The sequence below is a fragment of the Hylobates moloch genome, unplaced genomic scaffold, assembly GCF_009828535.3.
Source record: "Hylobates moloch isolate HMO894 unplaced genomic scaffold, HMol_V3 SCAFFOLD_9, whole genome shotgun sequence".
Classification (NCBI taxonomy): domain Eukaryota; kingdom Metazoa; phylum Chordata; class Mammalia; order Primates; family Hylobatidae; genus Hylobates; species Hylobates moloch.
In genome coordinates this window covers 29099644-29113071 of record NW_026652284.1, presented here as the reverse complement: position 1 = coordinate 29113071, position 13428 = coordinate 29099644, and the positions used below count along the sequence as shown (strand labels likewise).

The window sequence follows — 13428 nt, the reverse complement described above, 5'->3', positions numbered from 1 at the left end:
AAAATATAAAAATAAAAGATTGGCCTGGGAGCGGTGGCTCATGCCTGTAATCCCAGTGCTTTCAGTGGCCGAGGCAGGTGGCTCACCTGAGGTCAGGAGTTTGAGACCAGCCTGGCCAACATGAGGAAACCCCGTTTCTACTAAAAGTACAAAAATTAGCCATGCATGGTGGTGTATATCTGTAATCCCAGTTACTTGGGATGCTGAGGCAGAATTGCTTGAACCTGGGAGGCAGAGGTTGCAGTGAGCTGAGATGGTGCCACTGCACTCCAGCCTGGATGACACAGCAAGACCCTGTCTCAAAAATAAAATAAAATAAAATATTGAAATAAGTAAAAAACCAATTTATGTTTTAAAATATTGCGCAAATCTAGGGCAAGTAAACAATTTCCAAAGACAGACTAAATGAATCTTTCATTTATACTTTTGTTAATATCCCTAACGTAAAATCAACTTTTGTAATGCTACAAGCTTAAACATTTTTCCATGATTGTTTTATATATTTGGTTGATTATACCTTCATTCTCTTTTCTACTTTACCTCTAGTAAGGAATAGTCCTCATGCCAAAAATAGAATCTGATATTTCAGTAACTTCATAGACTGCTGGTTTTTTTTTTCTTTTGAAATTTGGGTTTACAAAAAAAAAATACATCTCCTATACCCTAAAAACCTAGAGCTTTTAATATATTTGTTTGAGTAGAATTTCAGTCTCTATATAATCAGTGTAAATAATGTCAAACAAAAATCTGGTTCTACTACACTGAAATTGAGTTTGGAAGTTTTTTGGTCTATATTATAACAAGTTATGACTGCCTAACATCTCACTTTTCACCACCTAATTTTGGCACTGTATAAGCAAGTTTTGGCACTTTTTTTTTTTTTTTTTTGAGACAGAGTTTTGCTCTTGTTGCCCAGGCTGGAGTGCAATGGCGTGATCTCCGGCTCACTGCAACCTCTGCCTCCGGGGCTCAAGTGATTCTCCTGCCTCAGCCTCCTGAGTAGCTGGGATTACAAGCACTGGCCACCACAACCAGCTAATTTTGTATTTTTCATAGAGACAGGGTTTCTCCATGTTGGTTGGGGTGGTCTCGAACTCCCAACCTCGGGTGACCCAGCCACCTCTCCCTCCCAAAGCGCTGGGATTACAGGCGTGAGCCACCGCGCCCAGCCAAGTTTTGGCATTTTTAAGAAGGTACAGAGTTTTAAAACAATAGGAAATTACTGCAAATTTCTTCTTAATGTTTGCTATTAACACCTATTAACAACAATAAAGGTAACAAGGTTGTACCTAGGACAAAAAATCAGTCTACTCTGTATCTTTAGAAACAAATGGAAACTTAGGAAAGGCATTTTTTAACGTACTAGTAAAATGTGGAATTTTTTGTGCTGCTCTCTAAGTGAAATACAATTATCAATCAGAAACAGCTTTTGAAAATAAGTATGATAATTATGTGTTTCTAAAGGCAATTAATTCTAACCTTGTCACTCAATGGGAATATTTCTACCTTAAAAAAATAGTAATGCCTTACATGTAATTTCTTCTTGAGGAAAACACTTTAAATTGCAAAAAAAAATTTGTATTTTACCCTTAAGTGTAAAATAAATTTTTCACTAAGGAATAGAAAAAATAAAGTATATTTAATAACTTTATTGCACTGGAAGTTGCCAATTCATCTTTGAGTAGTTTCATTTCAGATGAAAAGAAATCAAAATACAGGACAGATGTTGAACAAACCGCATTTAAGTTCTGTCACACACTGGCATTTTTCAAATGATTTTGGCTCATCTATTAAATAAGGTGCATTTTGCTTGATTTTGAAAAGGGAAACATCAGGAAATATTTAAAGGCCAATTGCTGCCAATTAACTTTGATCAGTAAAGGTTCTATTTGAATCTTTCAGATTCTTCTCCTGTCTGAAATAACATACATTTATAAATCGAACAAAACAACAGCTTGATGATTAATGCCTGTTGGCAGCCCTACCACAAGCTTGCTTAACAGCGGGGATTTAAATACACAACTGTCTCTATTCAGAAGAGAACGAAATGTAGTTATAGTCATGTTTTCTCATAATGGAGATATGAAAAACAATATTCTCTATCCTTAAGAATGCTGCTAACCAAGATCACCGTGTTTGTCAGTGCCTGTAACAATTTAGCTAGCCATCTTACAAGGGTCTGCCCTGAAATCATAATGGACCAATAAAATTAACGGCAGTGTGACATAAGCAATCCTGGCAACCCAAACAGCAGACGCCAGACTAAAACATCTTCCTACCAACTGGATCAGCCAGAAAGTAAAGCATCGGTCCTCATACAATAAGAGTCTGACATTATTTTTAACTTCAGATAAAATAAAGATGACAATCTTATAAGAAATGATGAAGAAAGAAGAAGAGCAATAATATAATAATATGCAAGTATTATGAATTCTGAATTACGAATTCTGTTGGACATATCTTAGTGGTGATTATGTAGCTTCTGATAATCAACAAAGTTTAAGATTCTTGATATCAAATTTTAATCTTTACTACTGGTCATATAGGATCTAACTCTGAAAATCAACAGCCAAAGTAAAGCAAAATAGAAATCCCATGAAGGCAAAACACATTGCCACATTACCAACAAACCTCTGTCTCACTATTCCAATGATATATTAAAAAAAATCCCATCATTATTTTAAAACCAATCACCTATTTTCAGACATGCAAAAATATGTATTAAAAATTAGAACTTACTTCTAAGTCATTAAAAAATAAATGTGTGTCTGCCAAGTTGAAAATCATTTCTTCCATTCGCAGTCCAAGGGAAACTGAAGTGGGTGGATCCTAAAATAAGAATATGACAGGTGAAGAACATGTATACTTCAGGTTACATGAAATAGAGTGTCTCATTAAGAGGAAGCAGGCATTGGGAGAGGCTGAAAGCAAGAGACACAGAGAGAGACTTGGGCAACAGCTGCTTATTTTAGTGTGCATGACTTATTCTGTGTGCAAACTTTAGGGACTTATTTTGTAAAAAGAGCCCCAAATGTTGATGGTGCTTTACATACTGAAGAAAAAACTCATTCTTTACTTTTTTAAAATTTAAAATCTAGGGTTACTTAGACATAAAGGAAATTCAACTTTATATGTCTATTTCAGGAGCAAAAAATTCAGTGAATCAAGAAGCCACTGCTTATGTTATGCCACAATCCATTAAGAGCATCTAAGTGCACTGTCACAAATATCAGAACATAGATACACTATAGCAAGCTTGCCCAATCTGCAGCCTGCAGGCTGCGTGCAGCCCAGTACAGCTTTGAATGCAGCTCAACACAAATTCATAAACTTTTCTTAAAACACTATAAGTGATTTTTTTTTTTTTTGAGACGGGAGTCTCACTCTGTCGCCCAGCCTGGAGTGCAGTGGCATGATCTCAGCTCACTGCAGCCTCCACCTCCCAGGTTCAAGCAATTCTCCTGCCTCAGCCTCCCGAGTAGCTGGGACTACAGGTGCGCACCAACACGCCTGGCTAATTTTTTTTTGTATTTTTAGTGGAGACGGAGTTTCACCATGTTGGCCAGGATGGTCTTGATCTGACTTCATGATCCGCCCACCTCGGCCTCCCAAAGTGCTGGGATTACAGGCATGAGCCACTGCGCCCGGCCTAAGTGATGACTTTTTTTTTTTTTTTTAGCTCATCAGCTAACATTAGTGTTAGTGTATTTTATGTGTGGCCTCAAACAATTCTTCTTCTTCCAGTGTGGCCCAGGGAAGTCAAAAGATTGGACAGCCCTGCACTATAGGTTAATTTCAGAAGGGTAGTACATAGTAATTTTAATCGATAACTCTCTATCATTATTTGTATTTATTCAACCTGTCAATTTTAAGTATACTCAAAGCAGGAAGTGATGGCCACTTTGACCCCACCAGGCACTGTCCAGCTTAAGATTCACATGACACTGTTCGGGCATCAAACAGCCCATGCTATACTCAGAGGGCAGTGCTACATTCCACAGTGCACAGTGGCTTCTATCTAAAACTTCAAGTGTTGGACACTAGCAGTGAGTAGTCAGCCTCTCCCTACAAGCCAGATCCTGATGACATCTACTGGCACTGAAATGAACTTGGGGGATAGGCAGGTATTTGCAGTTTTATCCTGTATTTACTGTGTATCAAATCTAAGAAGCAACATGGTTCATGGCTGAAGATCCTGTATAGGAAGTGATGAAAGATAACATTTCCAGGAAGTATACAAGGCTATAAAATGAGTTTTTGAAGGGTTTATTGGCATTCTATTAATAATACCAACTTTCATATGTATGCCATTTTCAATTTTTCCAAAGAACAATAATTTATGATATACTATTTTATTGTCACAGCAAACCTTTGGAATAAGTGTGGAATCTCCTTGCATCGTTACGTGACCAGGGGGATTTTAAGTAGAGAAACCGCCTTCAGGTAGGCCCCATTGGGCAGGTGTGCCATGTGTCATGACATGTGTGTCATGTGCCTTTGAGTCTTAGAGTCAAGAACATACAATCCAAAGAAAAGACTCTTATGATTCAATACTGCCCAATGTCAACTTTGTACACTATCTACCTCGTTTTCTGAACACACTAACTTTATCTCCAATATTGAGACATGCCCGTGTGTTACCCCTACTCTTTAACGCCTGTCATGCCTGTAAGTTTGGGATGTGGCAAGAAGTGGTGGGACAGGAGGCCTAGACTGTAGGCCAGACCCTGCCTCTGCTTTCCCACTTAGGTGTCATCCTCTCATGGAGCCTGGTTTGTTCACTAATAAATCTGAGAGCAAGATGGGAAATACAGTAATATTCTCACATAGACTAATAAAAAACATCTTGTCTTTCATTTGTCACAATCATACATGTTTGTACACTTAGGAGAGAGCAGGGCCTGGAAAGGGTGGGAGATGGGAGCAGAGCCTCGCTGGGCACCCTCCCACATCTCTCTAATACTTCCCACTGTCTTGGCACCGCCCACATCCCTCCAGCACCTCCCGCCCTCTTGGCACAGCTCACATCCCTCTAGCACCTCTCACCCCCTTAGCACCATCCACACCCTTCCAGCACTACCCACATCCCTACAGTATGTCCCACCCCCTTAAGCACTGCCCCCACCTCTCCAGCGTGGCCCAGTTCTACCTTCCAGCAGCCCTAGAGGAGGAACAGAGTACGTGAAATACGGCAGGATGGTGCAATTCACTCACCGCAGTTCCTCTCCTGCCTGTGCCTTTTCCGCCAGCTGACTGACAGTGGAAAGGAGGCAGAGGACATAGTATTGCCAAATGTCAGGGGTTAGATTGGCAAAGGGGAAAAGCAAACACCCCAGGGTTGATAGGAAGGCAGAGAGGAAATAAAGATGCAGAGGCTGAGTGTCTAAGAGTTCTGCTGGGAGGGACAAAGGAAAACGATTCCCTCAAATTTTGTGTATGATGATTCATACTCCTTAGCATTCTTAAATTGTCCCTTTTTAATACACGTGAAATCTATGAAATTTCATAGGTTTTAGGAGAATTATAGTTTACAAATTACTGTAAAGAAAAACTAAAACTAACTCATTTACTCTTGGATTTATAAGAAATTGTTCATTCACAAGGAGTTTAAGTATCAGTAGGCATGCTGGAAAAAGCAAATGCTCAAAGAGACCCTACAGCTGAATTAACCTGCAGGGGAAGCTCAAACAGATGTGTCTAAAACAAAACACCTGACTAAGGTGTTTATTCCCTCTAGCTCAGGCCAATAAAAATACCCTGACTTGTCTCATAACCATGTCAATGAATCTTTTTATGTGGCAAGGATGGAGCCTCACCACATTTATTTAATTGCCAATTCTAAAATTTATGTGCCATAGTATTGTTACTTTTGAAAAAGTATTATTTCTCCTTGATACGGTTGCTTATTTATATGACCATTGAAAGAATTACTCTATTGTTCGTTAATATATAGCATACTTTAACTTTTCTTCATAAATTACAGTAATGACTTGCTAGTCAGAATACTAATAAATTTTAAAGGCTTGTTCAGTCTAGTGGTAAAATACAACACAGATGTTGGTCTTATTTACCTCTTAATGTTATTCTCTTTTGTTATTAGCTGTCATTCCTCAACAGTTTTTATACCTGTCACTCCAAGATATTGTTTTGAAACATTTATTACACCAAGAGAACAGTCTGGCAGCTAACTGGAATGAGATAATTTTAGAATAGGAAGGGGGTTCTAGTTGAGAGCAGTGTTTTTCAGACATCTTTGAACCACAATGTTCAGTAAAAAACACAATTAACACTGGGATCTAAGAATCTCTCTTATGTGCACACACACACAGCTGAAATATATTTGCCAAAGCAAGATTTTGCTCACTGTGTCGATATACCCTGACACTGTCCATTTCACAGCCCTGTCTCAATCTACAGTTTGAAAGGCAGAGCTCTAGAAAACACCTACTCTTTGACTTTAGAAACAGAACACCGAGTTCCTAGAGGGTTGTGATTTGTGCGTGATGACCCAGCAAGTCTCATACAAGTACAAGTCAAATGTGAAAAACACTAACATTGAACAGTTAATAAATTACTTGTGGCTTGATGACTTATTTTGGCATATTAAGAACAAGGAAAAAAACACGCTCTTAAACCAAAACTGAGATGTTAAAATCACCAGGTCTTTAGTTTGATCTGACTATTTTTATAATACATAATTTTCTTGCAATAACAAATTCCAGAGCTGCAGTTATAAAAGGGCTTCTTTTAAAACACCATTTTTTGTTATATCACTTTCAAAAAATTATTTAGAGCTTCGCCTCCACTTCAAAGTAACATCTCATTTTAAGTCAATCTCATTGCCGAATGTTCTCATTCTTTTCAAAACGTGGCCTTTCTGCGGCGTATGCCACTGCTGTTTACTCTCTTCTTGACATTTCTCCCCTATGACAGCAATCTTTTATGGACATTTTCCTAGAATCTATGTATACATCATCTGCTTGTTAAATGTCTGTATTAGTCCATTCATGCTGCTAATAAAGACATACCCAAGACTGGGTAATTTATAAAGAAAAGAGGTTTAACTGACTCACAGTTCAGCATGGCTGGGGAGGCCTCAAGAAACCTACAATCATGGCAGAAGGGGAAGCAAACACATCCTTCTTCACATGGTGGCAGCACGGAGAAGTGCAGAGCAAATGCAGGGAAAAGCCCCTTACGACACCATCAGATCTCATGAGAACTCACTACCACGAGAATATCATGGAGGTAACCATCGCCATGATTCAGTTATCTCCCACTGGGTCCCTCCCATGACACATGGGGATTATGGGAGCTGCAATTCAAAATGAGATTTGGGTGGGGGCACAGCCAAACCATATCAATGACATTGGTTCCTAGGACTTTATTCTTATCCTTCCGTCGTCTCTCATTCTGTTCAGATCACCTTGTGGACTCAAGCACACTGATGGCTTCAACCACCACCCACTCCCCTCTATCAGATCTTAGATCTCAGCTGGAGGCTCATATATCAATTACTTATTGGTCATTTCCACTTAGATGTCCCATAAAGCACCTGAAACTCAATGTGTGGCAAGTTGGATTCATCACATTTCCTCTGGACACCTACTGTATTCATTCTTTAGAGGAATGGCATCCTACCAACCCAGACGGTGGCATTTTCCTAGCCACCTCTTTTTAGCCCCATATTGAATCAATTTCAACATTCTGTCACTCGGACCAGAAATTTCAGCCTCCCTTATTGTCATTGCCATTGTTCTTTGCTTTCTTGTTTTTTTTTTTCCCCCTTAGCCTTGTGTCTTTTGTGGATATTTGGTATGGTCTCCTTCACTGGGGTCTATTTCTAGGTTGTCGCGATCTTCATTCCAGCCTCTCATCTCTTTGAAAAAACATCCAGACACTTAACAAGTACAAAAGACCCGTACATGTCTAACTTTTGCTTACATATCCAAGATGGCCTGTTTCTGATTTTTCAAACTGTTGTCTTGATCATGAAATCCTTTCCTCAAAACACAACTAGGCAGAGGCCTAAACTGGGCCAAAGGATCTGTCCACACAGGTTCATAAACCGTGGTCTCAGATGGAGCCCGTACACTCACATCTCCATCCCTGCAGGCAGCGCTCCCCGCCGGGCCCCTTTCCCAGTTCCGCAGCTCCACCTCCCTGATTCTTGCTGGCTGGGCTCCGCAGTTGCTGGTACCACAGCTCTATGTGTTCTTGTCTCGGCAGGACAGGGGTTTAATCCCTGTATCTTCCTCCTCCTGTTTTTTTAGATTCAGAGTTATGGTTTTCTTTCTTTTTCGTTTTAGTATGAAACTGTTATTTGCAGAATCAAAAAGAGGGTATCAATCCTCTGAGAAAACATAATGGGAGGCTTTGTTTCTATTTCGTGTAGAATGTTTTGTTCAATTAGATTTTTCTCTCTCTTTACAGCCTTTAAACAACATTTTAAGCTTTAGGCTATGATTCCTTGGTTTTTCCTATCCCTGTATCCTTATCTGTATATCCTTGGTACCCAACACAATGCATGTCATAAAGGCTTTTCCAAAATTTGGTGGAGGAATAAATGAATGAAAAGCAATAAATAGAGAATATTTCAAATAATTCCAGTGAAGAAAAGAAGAAAATACTAAATTTTACCTTTCATTAGCTGTTAGTGTTGTCAGTGAAAAAAAAAATTCCTAATGATCTACCCTAAGGAAAAATACAGGCACTTGAATCTGAAAATCTCATCTGATCTACATAATATAGTATTAAACATTAAACATGTTCACTAGTAAATGCTATCTACCTGACTGAGGAAGAGCCCATTCTTAGAATAGCTGCATAAGAAGCCTTACTCTTCCGTTTAATGAGGTGGATAATATTACCATAAGGTCAGCATAACATTTATTTTGTAAACTCAGTAGTGTATGTATTACACCATTTTGTAAAATATGTTCTTATGTGCCCTGAAATTTACTTCTCTGGTAAAAATCGAATAGCACAGTGAAGAGGTTCAAAAGGAAAAAAAAATACACTCAACTGTTTTATCAATTTTCTTGTTTAATGAAGAAATTGTACATTTACTGTAGTTCTTATGCACAGGAAATTCTTCTAGTGGAAACCCTCTTAAGTTGTTCTTCACCCAAACAAAACTCAATACACAACATCTAACTTCACGCCCACACACAGGAATGAAATCTAACCCTGCTCTGAAATTATTTGGATATGATATTAAGTTGCAAATGTCTACTTAAAGTCACTAAAGTGAAGTGAAGGAACTTGTTGTCATCCTAGGCTACCCATGGCTGTTTTCAGTACATCAAAGGCAAATTATGTCTACTAATTCAAAGTAACATTATGTAGAAAAAGTAAATAATGATGAAATTGGCTGAGTGTCTGTAGAACCAGGAGTAAAACAATTGTTTTGCCTTCATCCTCTGTCAAGTGGTCTTTAATTATCCCATTGCCTCAAGGTCTCTTTCTCTTGTTTCTACAACACAGAACTGCTCGCAGAGACTAAAATCTTCATCATGTACCCAAATCACCAGCATCAACCCTGGTCCACTACCTTGAATTGTTTATTGATTTTTTTTTAATCCTCATCACAGCTATCACAGTAGATCTTGATTAAAATGTTAAAAAGGAAAAATATTCTGGACAAAAGCAGCGCACAGAAATACTGAAATGCCATTAAATACAGTCTCTAGAGAGATTAATGTCTGTCAGCTTTGAATTAAAATATTGAAAATCTGTAATTGGGTTTGAAGTAAATAAAAGAAAGGGGTGTATAAATGCATGTGTGTACTAGATCATCAGAGGACTAGGATATTTCCTCTTGGGGCCCTGCTTTGTTTCATCAATGAGCTAAAGCATGTGATAAACTTCAAGTATCATTAAAAATGGACTTTTTAGTAGGCACAATACATATAGCACTTCAGATTCTTTAATTTACCAAGACTCTCACACACACCAGATGAAGGCATTGTTGCTTTTGCAGGGCTAAGTCATTTGCTTCCAACAGTGCCTTCATCTGTGTATGTGAGAATCTTGGTAAATTCAAATTTCTGAAGTGCTATATGTATTGTGCCTACTAAAAAGTAAAGGTATTCCTTTACAACAATGCAAAATGGACTAATACACTCAATCTCTGCAGCACTACCTTAAAGGAGTCATACATTCAAACTAGACTTTCACTGTACTTACTACTCAAGGCACTTTTGATAGAATGTTCATACAATTCCTCATACCAATTATTTTTGAGGTGACCATATTTTTAAGAGCTCGGTCATCAGTAAAGCTAATTTGGGTGGAAGTTAAACTAGACGATGCAACATGACCACTCCCAGAAGGGGCCATCACTGGTTCTTCCAAAAGATGTCAACCAAGCTTCATGGTACAGAGCTGGTTCTTATCACCAGGAAAGATGACCCAACTCTAGGAAGCTGGCAAATGGTGTTCTATACTCTGAAGATCTAGGAACTAAGAGGAAGGTAGGATCATTCAGACGGGATCTGAGCAATGCACCAGTTCAACTGAAACCTAAAAGTATTCTTCAAAAAATCAATTACTTGCATCGCCATGTCATGTGATTGCTTTAAGTTAGTCACATATACCTTTCTGCTTATACCTTTTAATCATTAAACGGTGACAATTTGTGAACAGGTACTTAAGCTTAGCCCAAATCCAATCAATTAACAAATGACTGGGGGGAACAGGTCTTGGCAACATCTTGACCCTGACCAAGTTTATCAACAAATGTATGCCAGTAATACATGGTTATAAACACAAATTATTGACATAGAGTCCAAATTTAGTGCCTTCAGTGTAACGTCCCTGAAATTTTTCAGTGATCATAAAATGATCCAATACTTCAGCATTTCAGGAATGACATAACATTTTAGAAAGGTTTTGTCTGTGGTCAAGTCGAAGGATAAATTTGTGAAAGCACTTTAAGAACATCAAATTAACATAAAATATCAGCTACCATAATAATAAGAGAAGTAGAGTCTTCCAGTATCAGCTCTGGAGTATCTGTATCAAGCACCTGGTATTCTGTCCACTCAGGGTAAAATACATGTGACTTGGACTGTGCCCACTCCAGGAAGAAGATAGAGTTTAAAATTTGGGGGGATTATTTAAAAAATAAAAAAGGATCCTTCTCTCACAAATGGAAGGTTTGGTTGAATCATCAAACTGATTATATAGGGGAAAGGTGGTCTATTCCTTGGCTGTCTGATGTGAGTATAGCATATTTCTGTAATGTAAATAGTTGATTACTTCGCAGTCAAGTTTAGCATGTTAGATTGTATATAAATCTCTAATAAATATTTATTCTTACACTGAGACAAAGAAACTACCTGTAGAGCAAATGTCCTCAAGTAGGATAGCTGGAATCTGCCTTTAAAGTTAGCCACCAAGCATACCTATAGACTAATCAAGTTAGTTCACTGACCCTATCAGTTAGTTCTCTCACTTGAAACTAAGGCTGGTAAATTGAACTTCACCACACTATTGAAAAGATAACAAAGGAATGTGGCACCTGCCAGGTAACTCAGCATGAGTCCCTCAGGACACCTACTTGTCCACTAAAGGTAACCAGGAAGGCTTAATCAAAAATATGCAATAATATTGTAAAGCTATTCAAGAAGAGTAGATACTTGAGAAAATATCAAAATTCAGCAAGTGGTTTAGTTTCATCTCAAAACTTCACCTCAGCAAAAATAGCTCCGAGCTAATTATTCGCAACAGGAACTGTCAGTCTTTTTTTCTGGCAGCAAGTCTACATATATTTGATTCAGCTCAATTAAGAATCTGTGGTTTATAAAACTTCCAAACTCTTGAGTTTTCTTCTTCTTAGTCAACCTCCTTAGAGCTAAAATGAAAGAATGTACAGCATAAGTAAAAACATTCTGTAATGGACTGCTGAAGGAGCTTCTCCAACTGGAATCCTGAAGTTTTAAAAACAACAACTAGATGCTCAAGGATATACCCCATCTATAAAGTCTTGACCAAAAAAAAAAAAGAAACTGAATCTAACTAAGCAAGCTCCTAGATCTAGCTATCAGATTGTAGGAAATACAGAGGACAAAGAAACATGTTAAATAATACAATAGGGTTGCTGTCAAGAAAACCCAGACTCTGAGGAACTCGATAGGACAGACAGTCTGGTTACTTCAACAGAAATACACAAGGTTTATAAGAAGGGATTGAGTGAGAATCTATAGATTATAGACACCTGGGAGACATATAATAAACTGTAAAGTAGATAAACAAAACTACTGGAGAAAAACACTTTATAAACTAGAAAGAAAAGGAAATTACCCAACAAAATAAAGCTCATATATGAAAAGCCCACAACCAACATCATACTCAATGGTAAATGTCTGAAAGTTTTTCCTCTAAGATCAGGAATAAGACAACAAGGCTGCTTTTGCCACTTCTATGTAACAAAACATAGAAGTTCTAGCCAGAAGTATTAGGCAAGAATAACAAATAAAAGGCATCAAAGTTGTAAAAGAAGAAGTAAAATGATATCTGTTTACAATGACATAATTTTGTGTGTAGAAAGCCCCAAAGACCTCCCCCTGCCCCCCCACCACACACACAGAGTCTGTTAGAACTAATGAATACATTCAGCACAGTTGCAGCATGAAAAAACAACACACAAAAATCAGTTGTGTTTCTATACACTAACAATGACTAAGCCAGGAAATAAATTAAGAAAATGATTCCATTTACAATAGCAGAAATGAAAGGAATCAAATACTTGTGAATAAACTTAAATAGGGAGGGAAAACACTTGTACACTGAAAAATTTTTAAAAATTATTGCTAAAAACATTAAAGATACAAATAAATGGAAAGACATCCCATGTTCATGGATGAAAGATATAGTGTTAAGATGTCAATACTATCCAAAGTGATTCACAGATCTAATGCAATCCCTATCAAATCCCCAATAGTATTTTTTTGCAGAAACAGAAAACTCCATTTTGAAGTTTATATGAAATCTCAAGGGACCTTGAAGATCTAAAACAATTTTAAAAAATAACAAACTTGGAAGTGTTACACTTGCCAACTTCAAAACTGATTACAAAGACACACTAATCAAAACAATGTGGTTCTGGCAAAAATACAGATGTACAGCCCAATGGAATATAGAGAGAGACCAGAAATAAACCCTCACATGTATGATAAGATGATTTTCAATAAGGGTGCCAAGACCATTCAATGAGGAAATAATAATCTTTTCAACAAACGGTGCTGGGGAAACTGGATATCCACATGCAAAACATTCAAGGTAAATCCTTACCTTACACCATATGCAAAAATTAACTCAAAATAGATCAAAAACCTAAATGAAAGATCTAAAATATAAAATGTTACAGGAAAAGCTTCACGACATTGGATTTGTCAATGACTTTTTGGATATGACACCAAAAGC

At 37.7% G+C, this 13428-nt stretch overlaps 1 protein-coding gene across 16 annotated transcripts in view; it reads right to left on the bottom strand.

The window, feature by feature from the left end:
- EYA1 (EYA transcriptional coactivator and phosphatase 1) overlaps positions 1 to 13428 on the bottom strand; it is a 329028-nt gene that overhangs the window by 43924 nt on the left and 271676 nt on the right. For all 16 annotated transcript variants that reach the window (XR_009214881.1, XM_058444189.1, XM_058444185.1 and 13 more), the window contains one exon: positions 2740 to 2829. Coding sequence is in view for 15 of the 16 variants with exons in the window: in XM_058444189.1 (XP_058300172.1) it covers positions 2740 to 2829 (90 nt within the window). In the remaining variant the exon portion in view is untranslated. The remainder of the gene's footprint in view (positions 1 to 2739; positions 2830 to 13428) is intronic.